Source organism: Schistosoma haematobium, chromosome 1 (assembly GCF_000699445.3).
Source record: "Schistosoma haematobium chromosome 1, whole genome shotgun sequence".
Taxonomy (NCBI): domain Eukaryota; kingdom Metazoa; phylum Platyhelminthes; class Trematoda; order Strigeidida; family Schistosomatidae; genus Schistosoma; species Schistosoma haematobium.
The window spans coordinates 67,474,523-67,493,264 of record NC_067196.1 but is presented as its reverse complement, the minus strand read 5'-3'; the positions used below and the strand labels follow the sequence as shown (position 1 = coordinate 67,493,264).

Here is an 18,742-nt window from a genome sequence, read left to right as displayed (position 1 = left end):
CTTCATTCAAGATATATGTGCGTGTTTTTAGTTTTTCTTTTTCGAAATTTTTTGATAGAATTAATGTCCGAATTACGTATCTTACGACAAAAAGCATCTTCAATTATGTTTGAATCCGGAACTTGTCAGGCTTATGAGGCAGCGAAGCTTAGAGAATTAATTTCCATTCGTGAAGATGGTGTCTTACAATTGCGAAGGTATCTTTTATTAATTATCTCTTAAACTCCCCACACATTTCTCAGCTCATTTTATAGCTGATATATATTATAGGCCACTAAATCCCATAAAAATCAATTGTTGAAAAGTTACGTCCGATTTCAAGTCAAAAACAATAAGAACTACTTTCAGACAGCGCAACCAAAAACTTCAGCCTATGCTTAAAATATGAAAATCGTACATTTAGAATGTTTTGATCGTGTTTTATAGGAATATTTATTATTTAAGCATGTACTTTTTTCTCTAAAGGTAACATCGAGAAACAATATTGTGGAAGTAATAGTACCAATATAACTGACCATCTTGTAATAGTGTGTTTAAACATTACAGATGAAAAAACATACTCTAATCGACAAAATATCATTAATTTTAATTTGTGAATTATCATTATAGAATCATCAGTTGTTAAGTTATACATGGGTTTCGGTAAATTTATCGCTTATTATAAAGGTAATTTTCGTCAACTGGGAGGTTTGTCTAAAACTATGGGGCACTAAACTAACTGACTATGGTTTTCACTAGTCCTCCACCTCATATTAATTTGTGTTGTACAGTTATCTCCGAAAATAACAACATCTTAACCACTGAGTGTTGTCCGTTAAAATCTATTAGTATAATTTTATTATAGTTGTGCTTTTCAAAATAGATTACGGTTGTTACGTTTAGATCTCACAACAATAACTCAGTTCGTTTGACAGGATTACACTTAGCGATATGAGTTCAAATAGTAAACTCGTATAAACTTTCAGTGTTACGACGGTTAAATCATTCACAACAATATGCCTTGGTGAGTTATTAAACAAAGATAATTCTCGGAAGTTTATTATTGTTGGAATTTTCTAAGAAAGCTAAATGCCTTAATACTCTGTCAACCAATTACTTTCTCTTCTTATACATAATCTCGGTAATTTAGTTGAATTTTTATGTTACTTGTTTTACTAAAAATATAAATACTCGGAATGTTCAAGATTTTGTATATTTGTCGTTAAGGGTCATCAATATACCTGTAATTCGATATACACTTTGATTTCAATCTAAAGTCTGTTAATCAAGTATGGTCACCTATTTCACCATCTTATCGTATGTCGTTCATTCATGAGTTCGGTAATCTGATCTTTTAATCTTCATCTTTTACGAAGGAAGTTAACTGATCGTCGCTCGTCCACTGGGCACCGGTCTATCCGAGCTGTTACATCTGAATTATGTAAATCAACACAAACGTCAGAAGTTTATCAAAATGAAGCAGATACCGGGTCAAGAACACTCCGAAGAGCACTTTCTACGCTTAATTGTACAAATACTAGGTAAGGTTGCTCATATTTTTTTATTTCCATTAATTATCATGTAAATAGTTCATTGAGGAAAACCATGTTATGTTTATGCATAAATGACATGGTTCCGTGATAGTTATTTGTCTAGCTTCAAAAGTGCTTAGCATACACCTCACAGTTAATTTATTGTTCGACATAATGATCAGACTTTCTGTTGTTAGTTGAAATAATGTTATTGTCTAATCAGTTACTTTTGTTTATTACCAATTATATATACAATGATTTTTATGTACTTAGATTTGATTGGTTCAGTCGGTAAATTCTTTCACTGTATGACAACGTAATTGATCAATCGTTTTTTCTGAAGTTTGTTTATCCAGGGGTTCAAGGACTGTCATCATTTAATTAAACTGTGTTTATTTTATCAAGACTTGTCACATTTCCTTAAAAGCAGTATCGAAGCACTCACAAGATAAGCAAAGAACGTTACGTGAATTATAGAATGAAGTAAGGGTCCGTATGTTATTGCTAAGCTACACTATGTTGTCACGGATTTACAGTAGTCAGTACTGCAAAAGAAAATGACAGGTTTGCAAATGTTTGCAGATTCTTTCCTAATAATTCCTATTATTAGCTTTAGATATAGAAAATTAATTTCCTGAACTCAGTACACTTTTCATACAGTGGATTCTTAGGAAAAATACATAAGTAAAGTGCAAATGTTAATATTATCTTAATATATTCAGTTGATCAAAACTGAGTAGAGACAAATTTTTTAAACCATTTGCGTCTGCACAGTTTTCTGAAATAACAAAAAAGTATAAAAAAACGAACAAGGTATTTTATAATGAATTTGTAGTTAACAGAACAAGATAATGTTAATGTATGAAAACCGCTAATACCGAATTCGTGCTCTATCACGAACCCAATCACTACCTCATTATGAAATTTGAAGTCAATCAATTCTTTTTTTCAATTTCGACTGATTTGTATCCTTGGTTGGAACTTGACACTCAACACCACTTTTCATTCGGTGGTTCTGCGCACAACCAACTTTCCCGGTTATTGGTTCCCAGTTATTTGTTGTTTTTCCACATCATTCACTTTTAGCTCTCATGTTTCAGTTGAAAAGTACAAGTAGTGCACATGGCTTTATTACAAACTCGATCTTTAATACATGTTTGAAAATCCTGTTGGTTTTAAATAGGTAGCGTATTAGATGAAAAGATCAGATGAATTGACACGACAGTAAGAAACAAATTATATTGAATAACGTGAAAGAACAATGAATACTATTTCTCCTCAAAATATCTTGTGTTTCATTGCATCATGGAGATATTAGTATAAAACAGTTTTACTGCCAAAATACAACTGAAGACTTATTTCTTACCAACCTAACTGCAATAAAGATATAGTCAAGTGATTGATTAAACATAATAAAATATCCGATAAGAATATTTAGGTTTAGTCTGATTTAAATTTTGTTCAAATTCATGATTTTTCTTCAGTAGTCCATTACGTATTCATGGGGATAAAGTGAACTTCGAAGACATAGAAAAACCGTACGTACAAACTACCTTACCTAGTTCTTCTGAAGTTTCTACTTCTGTTGGCCATTCTTTGCTGTGTAGTCCTATGACTCATTACCAACTTGTTGACCAGATTGCCCATTTGAATTGTACATTACAATCTGTACAAGAGTCGGTAGGTTATTAAAAAATCTGTTTACTGTATCATTTCGATTATTTTACATCTGCATGTTTGCCAGTCAAGTATCTAAAACACTTTCCTGTGTAAAAGTGATTTTTGTCCCGTTTTAATGTTAGTATAATGTAAATTATGCTTTTAGATACACGGTTATTCATGTTTATATCTCCGAAATGCTTGCTTGATTGTTCAAACTTTTGAGTAAATGACAACCCTATGTGATATTTATAAGTATTTGAATTATAGTATGAACTAGGAATCCCAGAAATAACGTAATCGGATCAAGAACTACTAGATAACCACAAACGAATGTACTGTATTTAGAATTCGAAATCAAGCATTCAACAAGTACAAAGTTATCATTAGTTCATTCAAACACCACACCCTAATCTAAAGAAAATCGATAGGGAACGTTTCGTGGAAATCAGTTTTCAAAAAGTTATTCAAGGTATTGATAGTCCCCAGTAATACTAACTGTGTTTTTACTAATTCTTTATTTTTTAAACAACACTATGTAAGGCCATCAAATAAGCTTATTTCAGACAGGGCCGTAGATGTACAGAATAAATTTTTAACCTTCGATAGGCTTTTAGCTACAGGCAAACTACTTGGTGCATGATTATAAGATCTCTTGACTTTAAGCCAATATTGATTTTGGTGAGTCGTTTTATGGACTAGTTACGCTAATTGGCGGTTGTCAAAACTACTCGTTCTCACTATTTTAGTTTCGTCACAATTTTTCTGTAGATATCAACTCCCATCGAGAGACGTTCTCACTTATTTCTGATGGAGATATTTACAGTTAAGACGTGAGGATGTTTGGCATACGTTCTCTTTGAAAGCATCTCTTCAGGAGTGGTTCGCATCATTTTGTAGTCTATTTATAGGAAGTCAAATAGTTGTATGTTTTGCTAGATTAAGTAAAGAGGCATGTTTGGCTTCTGTCAACTGATATTTGCTACTTAAGATGTCCTCTTTATCAATTAGTGGGCAAGTGTATAGTGCTACATCAGTCTCTGTTATTTTGTGTCTATGAAACTTGGACTTTCATAGTTAGAAACTTGCATAGGTTACTAGCGTTCGATCGTAGATGTTTTCGAAACATAGCTTGGATTTGCTAAAACAACAAAATTAGTTTTGTTGAAGATAGGCATAGGACATGAAAAAGGTCGCTTACAGTATCGCGGTAGTTGATAATATCTCTGGGAAATACAGTTCTGTATCTGATAAGTTTATTAAAACGTTTTCAAAATTCGAATTTTAGACTAAGAAGTCTGAAAAATTGAAAGTTGAAGTAAGTTGTGGCATTTAAACGCTCCTTGTTTTGACTTAATTCCCCTTTTAATGAAAGACCTAGAACTATTTGCACTATTACTTAGTTGTATTGTATGACTTATTGTAATGTATTTTCTCCATCATTTTACACGCCGGATTGTATTTTTGTGGCCATCATTGATTGGCTAGTTTGTCACATTACTGACTGAATATATCTGAAATTTATCGGTTGCTTGTTTTTAACAGTATCTCAGCAGGTACGTGATTGTAATGAACCACTAAGGTTCAGTGCATCACAATAATTTCTTCAACATAAAGCGCCTACGCGCTGCAATTGAAGGTAATCTTAGAATATAACCTCATCCTACTAAATTTCGCTAGTGTATGTTGAATTTTTTACTATTAACCCAGCCCTTTCTAAATTTAGGAACTCAATCAAAAGGTCATCATATTGCAAGAAAAGTTACTAGCGCAAACTCGGTTACTTGATAATTTCAGACAGGTGAGTAATATTTACATAAGTATACTTGTTCGTTGTAATTTAATGCCTCGTTATAAATCCTCTTTTTTCGACAGTGTACGGAGTATCCTTAATGATGCTTATTTAGTTTCAAGTGCATTTGCTTGGCACGGCGAGGCTGGAGAGTGTTAGCTCTTACTCTCGAAATGCTCTCACATGACCACGCGTATACAGCCACTAACAGGAAAGTTCTACTCACTGCCTTCTCGCGGCACTACTGTTGATCACGAAAAGCGAATGTCTTGCACTTTAACCGGGTTGGTGGGTATGGATGACCCACCTGTGGGGGGTTTAAAACCCTGATTCTGTCCAAATCATATATATCTTGTAAATAGGCATCGTTCACCAAAGGAAATTATTAGGTAACTTCAACAAACATACTGCTCTACTGCTAAAAAATCACAATATGTCAATGTACAGACTGACTAGTTTGTAGTCGGCATTCAAAATATTTAACGGGACAGATTTTCTCCCCATCGCAACCGATCGTTGCTCTCGTTATTGTAGATACTTTATAAACCTGATGGTTTTCATTGAACCCGGTCACTTTATCTCGTAATTCCCACAGGAGGAATAGAAACTACGGAAACACAATCAGGTTGTTTAGCGAACGTTTTTGGTGACAAGCGTCACTACATAAAACCCGTTAGTCGTTTTAAATATTTTTGGGTAGAGATGCTTAGTCCGTGAACTTGTGTACGTTTTCCCCATTGTATTAAACAACTAAGGCGCGCAAGACGTCCACCTGGTCGTCTATTGACGTTTTGTGTGACCAAACACTATTAAAAGAAGCTACATATTTATGCGATATGAAATTGCAGCACTCTTCTCTTATAAATCAGGACATGTAGACTGTGATACACTTTTTTATTTTAGGCCTTTGACAAGTTGAACCGAGAATACCAAGCTATATTGCAATTGTTTCCTCATTTGTTGAAGAAAGTTGCACACATGACCTTACCCGACAGTGAACTCGACGATAAAACAAGCCACTTAGTAAGTTCGCATTGAAATTCTTTAGGTAGTTATTATTCTTGAGTTCTCATCGAGTTGTTTGTCAGTTCTATAAAATTTGTGAGATAAGCTTTATCTAGTAACAGCTTCATATGATGTTCTTTAAGTTTTTGTTTTTTTCTCTTCAGAATACGGAGCTACGTTCAACCTTTCCCTTTACGGGATACTTCAGCTAACCAACTAAGACATACCGTAAGTCATGCTTCCTTCATCCGCATTAAATTGATGTAGATCTAATCGTTTTCCATAACCTTAACATAGCTTAGAAACACAATGACTGCAGACATAACTCGGATAACGGATGTGAATATGGTGATGTGATATAGACAATACACGGCATAGATGTTATGAATTAGATGAAAACTATCTGAGCTGTGTATCAGGTTGACCACTAATTAACATCTCAAAAACTCAAGTCAAGTTAGGGAAATCAAATAGGAGCATATTACAAACGCAGAGGAATTAAAAGACCCAAAAGCTTACAACTTATTATGTTTAAATAGGCATAATGATAACATTTTTTCAATAGAAGCTATTCCCATAGACGAATTGCTTTGGCTGTAAAGGATCATCTGTTATCAGCTATTTCGTGTAGGCTTCCGAAATATCCCCATATTTCCTAACCATGTGGTTCTGTAGGTCTACCAATCAATATGCGACATAATCTAACATCCATTTTTATCATTTCAGGTTTCTACCTATGTACCAGGAAAACCCAGGTGTGACGCATCTCAACTTAGATGAAGCTACATGTCTGCAGATTGTCAAAGTTCATGTACATAAGATGTTTCTTGTAAATAAATTATCCTTGCATATTATTCTAAGTATTTCTTTATTCAGTAATTCTTACAGAGCTCTGATCACGTTTGCTTATAGTATATATCCTTTACTACCATGCATGAGACTTTCGAATCATTCTCTCGTTCAGCTCCCTATTTCTCAAAGATCGGAGGACCGGATGGTTAGAAATATCACAATCTGAGAGAATAATAAATGTATATTTTTGAACATGAAATCATATGAAAATTGGAGAGGATTATACAATCTGTTTTTTCTTCAGCGATGCCGAGGATCTGTAAAGGAAAACAGCAAAACTGATTAAAAAAACTCCGTACAAAAAATCATTGCTTTCACATAAATGTCAAAATTCTATGTCGTTATCTATTCAAATAGGGTACATTCCACATGATTCTCATAAACCGATGCGATTTAAAGAAACCTTGACCTAAAAGTAGTGCACTTTGAAACTAGCAGAGTTACTAGAATATATCTTTTACTTCATACTGGCGTTGATGTTTAATAATCCTAGTAGAAGTATGAACTCGACTATTAATTTAGTTGACTACCTGCGTACGCCGCATGCTTTCCGACTTAGAATTATTGGAGACAATAAAATACTACAGCTTGGGGACGCCATAAAGAACGAACATTCCAAAAAAACAGTGAACCAGTTTAGTCTTTATGAATCCATCTATTTAGCAGAAGTCTTGTTCAGAATGTGTTTGCTTTACTTCTAGACAGCCCTAAAATTAAGAAGACAGCATAAATTTTTGTAAATGTTCATCGAGGACGGAAATGAAAAGTAATCTAGTGTATTCTTCAAGTTTATAATCCCACTGGGGTAAAATCCAGGGAAATTGTGACGATATATCTTTAAATTCAACCACAAACATACTCAGACCTCAACGTCATTTAAAGCCTTTTCTATCTGGAGAAGTGGTGCCGTCAAAGTTCATACCTAAAAAGGGAAGAAAGAGGGTTTTCAGAAGACTGAAATGTCTATTAATTGGTCGATTGTTTCATCTAGATTGTTATGGTGCGAGACAATGATATGAAAATGCATCAAACCAAAACTTTTGCAGAACTAGAAGCTGGACATAACCATCATTCGAAAAATATTTATATGCCAAAAACTATCAGATTTTAGCTGCAGTCTTATGCTACTTTATCTACCTTGAGAATCGACTTACCTTCGTGAATTGCTTCTATGTGTCGTTTTAGGCTTGATTTCTGAGAGAAATTTCGCTGGCATACTTCACATCCGAATGGCTTGAGACCTATATAGAAAGGTTATCTGAAGTAGAAAACACTAGCCAACCTTTGTGAACAGCGTCGATGTGTTTATGGAGGTCAGAGTTTCGAGTGAATCCTTTATAACAATAAGTGCATTCAAACGGTTTTACACCTAAAAGATAATCAAAAACCCTAACAGGTGAGTAGGCATTGAAGGAAAACAAGGGTAAAAACGCATTACAGACAAAAAGTGTTTACAACAACAGAATCTGACCTTTGTGGACTGCTTTGATATGTGTGTTCAAATTACAATGTTTAGTAAATACTTTGTTGCAAAATGCACAATTCAGAACTCGGAAATCTGTTGCAAAGAATAGAAAAAGAAAAGATAGACACAGTTAGGAGTGACACGGCACACCGAAGTACAGTAACTCAGGAAACATAATAACTTTATTTTTAAGAGGAATTTCTCAGTTGTTTAACATTGTTGAAAATCATCGAATAAGTATATAATGTCAATAGGATTATCAAACCCAACTGTTTGTCACGGCTATCTTTTTTCTGCATTTTTACCCAACTTATTTACAGATATCCATCTAAACAACTTTTCAGGCATTGATCTACCCGAATTACTTGTTGATTTGGAATATACAGGTGATATAGTCCTATTTGACGAAGACGCCATTCCTTTGGTCACATTGAGGAACAATACTAGCACATGAGGTTCACATATGTGATGTCATAATATTGTGAAATGAAGAGCAATAGCGTTTTACAGTAAATAAATGAAACAAGGATAGCATGTGATAGATATAGTTCGGTAAAAAGTACAGCCAGTAAGAATTGGTTAGGGTGGTTCAGTTCACTAAATTGGGATTACAATCAGTTTATATGAGTTATATCTGACAACATCTAACGCCACTGAATTGCACCATCCCTAGGACTGCAACCTAGGAGTTTTGACGGATCAACAGACGCCTATCCCGAGCAAGAACCTTTCATATTAAGGGATCATATCATCAAGCGACCACCTCGGTGCTAAATAATAATGTGCTGCCGGTTTTTCCAAGATGGTGACATCGTTTTTCGTCCATCACTGTGGCCGAATACTCATTGCAGAACCTCAGAATCAGTAATACATTGCCACCTGATGATAACAAACACTTGGAGGTAATGATCACTGAACACAAAGTAGCTGAAGATCCCAGGAAGACTCCCGACTAATCAATTGTAAACTTGATCCTTACACAGAGGGAGACAAGCATCACAACGGTGCCAAATATGTTCGATATTAACATACGCTGTATTGTCTTCCACTACGCGTGGACTGATTTTACCTGTCATGTTATTTTATCACCCACTGCTTAAACAAACGAAATTTTCGACTACTAACAGATTTAAAGGAAATTGAGTGGAGCCACATGCTCCAGCCAGTTTTTCAGAAGTGGTTCAAATTCAGCAGGTTCAAGAAACATGATATACGTATTAAAAATATATGCTAACTGATTAGATGCGATTGGAATAGTTTGTGAGACTGTTATACGCGTACTTAATGTTGAAAAGTCCATCTCCAGGTTAAGTGACAGACCCTACTACCTGCATAACGCATTTCTTCTGGAACTGTTCCTTTGATTCCATGAGTATGAAAGTTGCAGAGGAACAACGCTTAACTTTATTGTAGAGATGGAACAACAGAAAGAGGTGGTTGAACAGTCTCACTCTGTTTGGCACGTTTGTGTATAAAGCCATCAAGATGTCAATAAACTTTCCAAGACACCCTCCTTCAACAGACAGTTTGAAAGCAGTTTTTCCCAATGAATTAAAGAAACTCTGATATCAAAACAATGATTTTTGATCTGCAATAAGTGTGGAGGTGTCCCAGTATTTGATGGAGTGCAGAAATGAGTCAACAGATCCACGTCCTGAGCAGAAAACTTTCTTACTTATTTATTTGAACAGATAAATATTGGTACAAGGGGGTACCAGATACATATACGCCACACAATAATAACGAGAAAGGGAAGAGATAAAGAATGTAAGGTGAGTGCAAAAAGAAAAAAAAGACAATAACCACCACAAATTAGTGTATGGTATCAAAATAATAATAGAGATACAGAAAGGTACAACCGGAAAGAATCCTTTCAGTTTAAAAAGTTACGATCACTTTTTATGAAGTAAATGAAAGTTACAGCAGGATCGCCACTGCTTTCTATTCTGAGCCATATCTGATAACGTCTCTAGCCACTGTGTTGCACCATCTCTCAGACCCCAACCAGGGAGTCGTGAAGGACCAACAGAAGCCAGTCCTTTGCAGCTTTCTTTCATACCACGACACCATGTCATGCACTGACCACCTCTCCGCTTCTTCCAACCAGTCCCAGAGTCGGTAAATAATACACGACGTGGAATTCTCTGGGAAGACATTCGGAGAACATGTCCAAGCCACCGAAGTCGGTGTTTCAAGATGGTGACACCAATTGCATTATCGTCTCTGCGCCCGAACACATGATGCCGAACCTCTGCATTACTGACATGGTGTTGCCACTGGATGTCAGCAATCCTTCGGGGACAACGACGATCAAACACAGTTGTCTAACATCCTTAACTCGGAGAGGCCAGGTTTCACAAGCATAGAGCAAAACTGCTCTCACCGACGCGTTGTATACAGCCAGACTAACATCACGAAGGCGCCAAAGATTACCCAGATTGGCACAAGCCTCTTTGGCTTTCACTATATGTGAATTGATCCGACTACACACGTCATTACTGGCACTTATGCAGCTACCCGGATATACAAACCTCTCGACTACTTCTATGCGCTCATTACCCAGGGTGAATACAGGATCAGGATCCTGCCAGTCTTGTAAAAGTACTTTGCACTTCGAAGGTGCAAAGCACATACCGTACCTACGGACATTGATTGCCAACTGATTAAGTGTGGATTGCATGCCTTGGGCATCATCACACAGTAAGACAATATCATCCGTATACTCAAGGTCGAGAAGTCTTTCTCCAGCAACGGATTCACACCGCCATTACTTGCATCCATCAGAGCTGTTTCCAGAATGTCATAGATAGAAAAGTTGAAGGGGAATGATGAGATTGGGCAACCCTGTCTAACTCCACTGCTCGAGTGGGACAGAGGAGAGAGGTGGTTGTCGATAGGGCTTTTAGGATGTTAGTAAACTTCTCAGGCACACCCTTCTTCAATAAGCAGTCCTGTCCACCGAATCGAAGGTAGCCCTAACAAAACCTTTCCGCTCATCACGAATCAGTCCTTCACGAGAAGCTAAATATTTCTAAGCACGAAGTTTTGCAAGGCCGCAGGGGACCCTACTCGCCGTTTTGTTAATTTAGCCAGTTTACACCTACAAATTTCGGTGGGTTGCCAACTAGTCTTTCACCTAGCATGATTAAATCTTTGGCTGCGACTCTATGTCCAATTACTCCGCACCTGGTTGCTGTCAGAAGCTGTTCCAATTCACTTAAAGCAACTCTCAGAGCTGATGGCCCACAAATTATAAACCCATGAAGATATCTTGAACACTGGGTGGAGCACTTCAAGGAATAGTCCACCTGATTTGTTACTCCAACAACGATCAAACTGCCTTGTGTTTGCTGGCCAGTGATTACCAACACACCAGACAACGTTGAAATTGGTAAGAATGTGTGAAGCTTGGGTGAATCTTTTACTAATTACTATTTTTTGTCCATTTATTATTAATACAACCTTTCGCCCTGGATTTCCCCATAATAATATAAGTTCACTTGAATAACGCAATTTCTTTATATACCAAACCAGAATTTGAGCCGTACATAAACAGATATGAATATAAATTATGATAAAATGTATGCTCAAAATATCGTCAGTCAGCAAATGGATTTTACTGATGAAACTGTTTGGTACTGATTCATTTAAGATCGCTAATTTTTCTTATGACAAATATTATAAAAGTTGTGTTAAGGAAACCAACGGTTTGGTATTATAATTGTTCACTAGAGAAACTGAAAAGAAATGACCACTTTGTAATCAGACAAATTACTCCTGGGATAAACTAAAAAGAATGGCATAAAACCTGAGAGAATTTAGGAATACGAGGTTGTTTCATGTTGATATTTTATAGGGCGATTTCAGTCACATACTTGTACATAAAAGTATTTTAGATACATTCGGGGATAGAGAAAGCTAAAATGAGTATAGCGTTTATGATAAATACAAGTATTAACCACCTACACTACTTTTAGGAGAGATTATTCCCGGTAAGTACTAGCTCACTGTAAAAGATTGTAGTTTCTATCCATTATGAGGATTTCATGCTTTCGCATTTCAGCTCAGTACTTAAAAGAAACAGAACTGTTAACCGTTATTACGTAGGGAAATGTGCGGATGACGGTTATTTCAAGTAAAAAATTATAACTAGATGATACACAATGCTGACCACACATCTGAAGACGTGATGAAATCCTAGTTATTCAAAATACAATAATGAATCTTACTTGCATCTTCTTCACCATTACTTTTACGACCTTGTTCATTCCCCATAGCGGCAAATCCACTTAGATCATATTGTTCAGTGTCTATCTCTGTACCTAATTCAAAACTGCTTTAAGTCTTCTGACGAGTTACCTTCATGCATCAATTCGAAATGTTTGTGCAGTAGACTCTGACTGGAAAACGTTTTACCACAAAGACAACAGATGCTGATAAGTTCGCCTGAAAAGGATAGGAATTAAAGTTAATAATTACCATCATCGCATGCATCAGCAAAAGTTGGCCCGACACCAGTTGGTTCGTTCATCTTGAAAGTCTATAGATATAAGGTGACAAGATCAACAGTAGTAAAATACTAGGAATTAGAGGATGGATACATAGGAAAATGAATGGAAAACTCGTACTAGCAGTAATAAACTGAATATGGGAACTACGAACTTATATTTACAGTTACAAAAGCATTCACCAAGGTATTTAATCTGAAGTAACGACGTTGATAGGTTCAGGAAATATGTACAATATCATATTGCAAACACGTTTACTGTAAACGTGCTGAAAAGAGTTTAATAATTGATTCTTCAACTGGCGTGGGATATGCTGCTCATGTTCGCTTATAGGATTAAAACGCGGGAACATCATTTAGTTGAGTAACTTTCGTGACATGTCAAGTCGTGGATGTTTCGTAGATAGATTTGGAGTGTTGCCAGACATAATCGCAGTAACAGAAACCTGGCTGACACAGGCTATAGATATTATGGAACTTGATTTCGAGGGTTTTACGTTAGTAAGGGCCGACAGAACACAAAAGCGCAAAGGAGGGGGAGTAGCTCTATTCATTAGGAATGCTATCCCATTTGCCATTATCGATAGTGTATCCTATGAGAGTGGGACGTGTGAATTAGTTAGTCTTCGCTTAAAATGCAAGGGACAAGAGCTGCTGATTGGTTTGGTCTATCGCAGCCCAGGCTGTGAGGCAAATGAGATCCTGTTAAGCAGTCTCAATACTTGGTCTCAAAGTGGTCGATGTCTAATCCTAGGGGACTTCAATGCACCTATGGTAGACTGGGAAAATCTGCGAACTAAATCGTCGGAGAATTCTTTCGAGCAGGAACTAGTTGATGCGGTTATCACATGTGCTCTAGTACAACATGTGAAAGAAGCGACAAGGTACGATCCGGACACTGAATCATCCTTATTAGATCTTATACTGACTCACTATGAGGATGATGTTGCGAACCTCCATCATATGCCACCCTTAGGTAAAAGTGACCACGCAGTTTTAACTTTCGACTTCCATATAACTGCCAGTCATGAGGACGCGTCAGTCCAGTCCAGACCCAACGTCTGGAAAGCAAACATACCAGGCATCATGCATTCAGCATCGTTAATAGATTGGACAATAGACCCAGAGTCCTCCATTGAAACGGCCTGGGACGCATTTCGAAATTCATACTTAAAAGTTACCACACCTCACATCCCTTGAACTATACAAAAGGGGCCGAAAAACTCCCCACCATGGTTCAGTAGGGAGGTCCGTATCCTTCTCCGTAAGAAAAGGAAAATGTGGGATAGATTTAGGTTACTGGGGACTGATGAGTCAAAATCTCAGTATCGAAAGGCTCGGAATACTTGTGCCTCGACCCTCCGTAAGTCTAGAAAACTGTACGAAGGAAAACTTGTTAAGGAATCCATAGAATGTCCTAAACGCTTGTATTCCTATATAAACCAAAGGACAAGGAGAAAAGGAAATATTCCTGCTCTATGGGGAGACAGTACTGCTTCATCATTAGTGGAGGACGACTTTGGTAAGGCTCAAGTGTTCTCGAACTACTTTAGCAACGTATATACCATAGAAGCGCCCTTCTCGTCAGCGTATACAGATCCCCCCATACATACACTGGATAGCGTGACCATTAAAGAACTCGATGTCTTTGGTCTACTAAATAAGCTTGACATAGGTAAATCCACGGGGCCCGATGAATTACATCCTAGGCTACTGAAGGAATTATCTAACTTCGTTGCAAGCCCTTTAAGTATATGCTTTAACCTATCCGTTACGCAGGGTCGTTTACCGAAAGACTGGAAAAACGCCATAGTAAGTCCTGTCTTCAAAACAGGTACGAAACACAAACCTGAGAACTACCGCCCCGTTAGCCTAACTAGTGTGGTTGTTAAAATATTAGAAAAGATTATTCGGAAGGAGCTGTTTAAGTATCTCGATAAAAACCGGATCCTCTCGGAGAAGCAGCACGGCTTCAGAATAGGTTATTGTTTCACTAACTTATTAGTGGCTCGTGAAAGCTGGTGCGCTCTTAAGGACCAAAAGCTACCTGTAGACGTCGCCTTCATTGATTTCAGTAAAGCTTTTGACAAAGTTCCGCACAACCGGCTGTTATATAAGTTAAGAAAAGTCGGGATTGGAGGCAATTTATTGATGTGGATAAAAGACTTCTTAGTTGGGCGTCAACAGAGAGTAAGGGTGAACTCTAAGTTATCTAGCTGGGAAACTGTGCTTAATGGAGTGCCCCAGGGTACAGTTTTGGGGCCAGTGCTATTCCTCGTGTATGTAAATGACCTTCCTTGTCTCCTATCATCATCGGTCTTGCTATATGCTGTCGATGTCAAGATATGGAGAACGATACGATGTGAGGGTGATAGCTTAGAACTTCAAAATGACCTGAAGAAGTTATCTGAATGGTCTCAAACATGGCAGTTGCCGATAAATACTTCCAAGTGTGTTGTGATGCATATCGGTCATCAAGGCACAGATACATACACGATGAATAACACTGAGCTACCTGTCGTCCAGACATATAGTGACTTAGGAGTTATCGTTAGTCACGACTTAAAGACTACTGCACACTGCCGTGCAATAGCCGCCAAAGGTTTTAGAACGTCATGGTCAATACGTAGAGCTTTTAGTCATGTCGACGCAAAAACGTTTTTGACTTTGTATACAGTGTTCGTTCGTCCTAAACTTGAGTACTGCATACAAGCGGCTAGCCCCTGCTTAAAAAAAGACAGTGAGCTTCTGGAAAAGGTTCAGAGAACGGCGACTAGGCTGATTCCCGGAATAGCGAAGCTTCCGTATGAATCTCGACTGGCCAAGCTGAACCTTTTCCCGTTGTCATATCGCAGAACTAGAGGCGACTTGATTACAGTCTACAAATTGCTTAGTGGTAAATTTGCACCTGATATGCCCTCATTTTTCTTGTCTTCCAAAACAGAGAATTTACGAGGACACTCCAAAAAAGTTCATAAGCCGAGAACAAATTACTTGTCAGCTGACTATCGACTTTCCCATCGAATCATCAACGAGTGGAATTCACTACCTCAGCACGTGGTTGAGGCTCCATCCGTCGACTCTTTCAAAAGAAAGTTGGATCAACTGAGAGACCACCATTGCCAGGACTAACATAGGCCATCGAGCCTCCTGTCCTTCCCAAACTGTAAACTAGTTCGTCTGTAGGATAGTTAGTATCGTTGAACGCACTGACTGGTCCACTCGCCCTCAGTACTACATTGGCTTCCGGGCGGTAGAGGTTGATGAAATCTTGGTCTATCGACTGAACCCTTATTCAGGAACTGACGTCACCCATGATGCTGATTTCTCTACGTGTTACTAATAAGCGCAGAGTAGAGATCAGCATATGCTGTCTACATAAATCTAAACAATAAACTACCGTTTAGAAACGACAATCAACGCCAAACTCCCACGTTGTTTAGACTCATAACATCTTATTAGTTTGTTTGGAGGGGACTTCTTAACAAATAGGGAACTTTGAATGGAAGCTAGCAGATTTTTAGTGACAATCCTATTAGGCCAAACAGCAAATTGTGACACTACCAGTTACCTTGCATACCATATCCAAGTGCAGCGAAAAAAACTAGATTATTACGGAAGACCAATTTTATTGTGTTGGCTGATATCAAGCCTCAACTATCATATATATTCCAAACCAGTAGTGCACATAGGCCACAGGATCCTGAGGGAACAAATGGTGTTTGAACCTATTGTTGGTGATCGGCTACCATAAGACTGCATCTCCTAACGTCGTTCTAGTGCCTTGCGGATTGAACCTCTAGGTGAAAGGCTCAAGGAGTAGCCTAAGAAAACCACCTGCTTCGATTTGGGCGCCTGGGCAGTATCCTAACCCTCACAGCAATCGGATGATAAAGTGTGGTGCATATATATTTGGTTCCCCCTTGCACTAATATTCTTCCGTTTAAATACAATACGATGAAAACCCAGAGAACAAGCTTTTCACCAGACAAAACGATGGATAGACTTACTGATAAATTTAAGGACTTGCAGTAGACAGATTTTTGTTGCACAGCATCATATTACTGAAAGTGCTCGAACATCCTAATGTGAAGTAATTCTGTTCACTTAGTAGACACTGATTCTATAAATTAACCTGATGCTTGAAAAAGATGTATCAAGTGCACGTGACTGTGCATTCCCGAAGACTCTCGAATGAAAGAATTCCCAGTCAGTGAAATATGGGGCTTAAGACGAGAAAACATAGCATAACCAGCATCCAAATGTTGCATAGTCTCATATTTTTGATGACTAAAATCGCTCACCGTAAATGTGTACGGTGACATATTATTCAATTTAGATCCAAACTTGAAATACAAAACCTATAATCCTTCTCCCATGACGTTCCTACTTAGAAATAAACTGATTAAAGAATATTCAAAAGTGTCATCAAATGTAGCGATACATATGCGTTACACTAACGCAACATATGATGTCTACCCAAACGTACCTGAACGCTCCAGGTGTATTTGCTCAGCTTTTTAGTCAATGTGAAGTAAAATTCCATAGTTTATAGTTTACACAATAGATCCCAGCGCACAATTAGACATTTTACGGAACCGATTCTTTAGCAGTCGTAGCTGCGCTCAAATATGACGATTGACAGTTTAAACAAGAAAGGTTCCGATCCGAAAGCTCAAAAATCCTCGAAGTGTCCACGAGTCTTAACAAGATTGTTTGCTTTCCTTTACTGCTTCCTTAAAACTTTGAAATTCATTATTATTTTCATGATCTATACAAATTTGACAATATTTGACACATATCTAGTGAGAATTAAAAACACATAAAAACTAACTCTTGAACATAAAATAAGTTGCATTTCGACGAACTACTAGAAATAGTGACGTTTAATTCACTTCTATGACTTCGTAACATTTACCATTGACACCTAAGTAATTATAATTATCTGTAGGGCAAGTGAAATGTCACACGACACTTGACAAATCATCCATAAGGTTAGACCATCTCTGCGTTAAACAACAGATCACTGATCATTGTAAAGTCTGTTGAAAATCGTCAAGGATGGCTGTTGTGAATTTATCGATTTAATCTTATGAATAGGTGAGTCCAGAGAAGATTACACATTGTATTTTGCGACTTGTTAACCATGATATATTCCATTGTCTATCACAAGTTTTTATTCTAACCAGTCACTCAGATAGTCCATTCACCTAGTTATGACGAAAGAATAACCTGGGATAGTAGGTCACACCATTTCCATTCAACTCGAGTAAAGCACAGTCATTTACACAGATCATATACGTGTCTTTTCGGCATGATAAAGTTCAGCCTACCAGAATGACTAAGTCATATGGATTACCGTGGAATTTATAGGTTCCAATGTTAACTCGCACTTTTACCGATCAATTAGTACAAACGTTCAACTAGTTCAAAATATTTTAGCAGTCTCATACACAACTGATATGGTACCTAGTACACAGTCCAAATCCCTATTAGTGCAACACACAGTTAAAGTGACTGTGCAACGGATAACAGGAAAACTAATTATAACATTTCTACAACTGACAACACACTTAGCGTCGATATATTCAAACCTCGCAAACCATAACAAGTATGTTTGACAGCACATAATTCTCCACAAAATATGAAGAAGACGAAATCAACCGCAAACCTTGGAAATAAACGTCTGGAACATGTCACCCATACGTCAGGTAAAAATAGTATTCTGAATTGTACATTGGTCGCACACACAGACCTGATAGCCTTCTTAATCCGGCTCCCAATATGTGACCTATGCCCGACCGCTGTTGCTACCTTGACGTGGTGGTCGGGCTTGCCTATCGTGATGAAGCAACCGAGCTATACTGGCTGGAACAACCGTTCCTCAAGGTCCTACCATGTTAAACAGGTCGGTTGAAGAGCGCTAAGACTAAGAGCAACAAACCCAAGGT

At 37.5% G+C, this 18,742-nt stretch overlaps 2 protein-coding genes across 3 annotated transcripts in view; one reads left to right on the top strand and one right to left on the bottom strand.

The window, feature by feature from the left end:
• KIF13B (Kinesin-like protein kif13b) overlaps nucleotides 1–6,821 on the top strand; it is a 29,076-nt gene extending 22,255 nt beyond the window's left edge. The window contains exons 10-16 of one of the 2 annotated variants that reach the window (XM_035733686.2): nucleotides 59–197; nucleotides 1,356–1,520; nucleotides 2,996–3,191; nucleotides 4,897–4,971; nucleotides 5,866–5,985; nucleotides 6,132–6,195; nucleotides 6,694–6,821. In XM_035733686.2, the coding sequence (XP_035587808.2) occupies nucleotides 59–197; nucleotides 1,356–1,520; nucleotides 2,996–3,191; nucleotides 4,897–4,971; nucleotides 5,866–5,985; nucleotides 6,132–6,179 (743 nt within the window). In that variant the 3' untranslated portion in view covers nucleotides 6,180–6,195; nucleotides 6,694–6,821. The remainder of the gene's footprint in view (nucleotides 1–58; nucleotides 198–1,355; nucleotides 1,521–2,995; nucleotides 3,192–4,896; nucleotides 4,972–5,865; nucleotides 5,986–6,131; nucleotides 6,196–6,693) is intronic. The other variant, XM_051209453.1, reaches the window with a different exon arrangement.
• A 137-nt stretch (nucleotides 6,822–6,958) lies between these two features.
• MS3_00001934 (uncharacterized protein) lies at nucleotides 6,959–17,956 on the bottom strand. The gene is made up of 8 exons (XM_051209452.1): nucleotides 17,281–17,956; nucleotides 12,764–12,824; nucleotides 12,644–12,730; nucleotides 12,514–12,606; nucleotides 8,291–8,377; nucleotides 8,102–8,188; nucleotides 7,974–8,060; nucleotides 6,959–7,076 (listed from the first exon to the last, which is right to left on the bottom strand). Exons 1-8 carry the CDS (start codon nucleotides 17,335–17,337, stop codon nucleotides 7,060–7,062), a joined length of 576 nt encoding a protein of 191 aa, XP_051074908.1. The 5' UTR covers nucleotides 17,338–17,956; the 3' UTR covers nucleotides 6,959–7,059.
• Nucleotides 17,957–18,742: the final 786 nt, after the last annotated feature.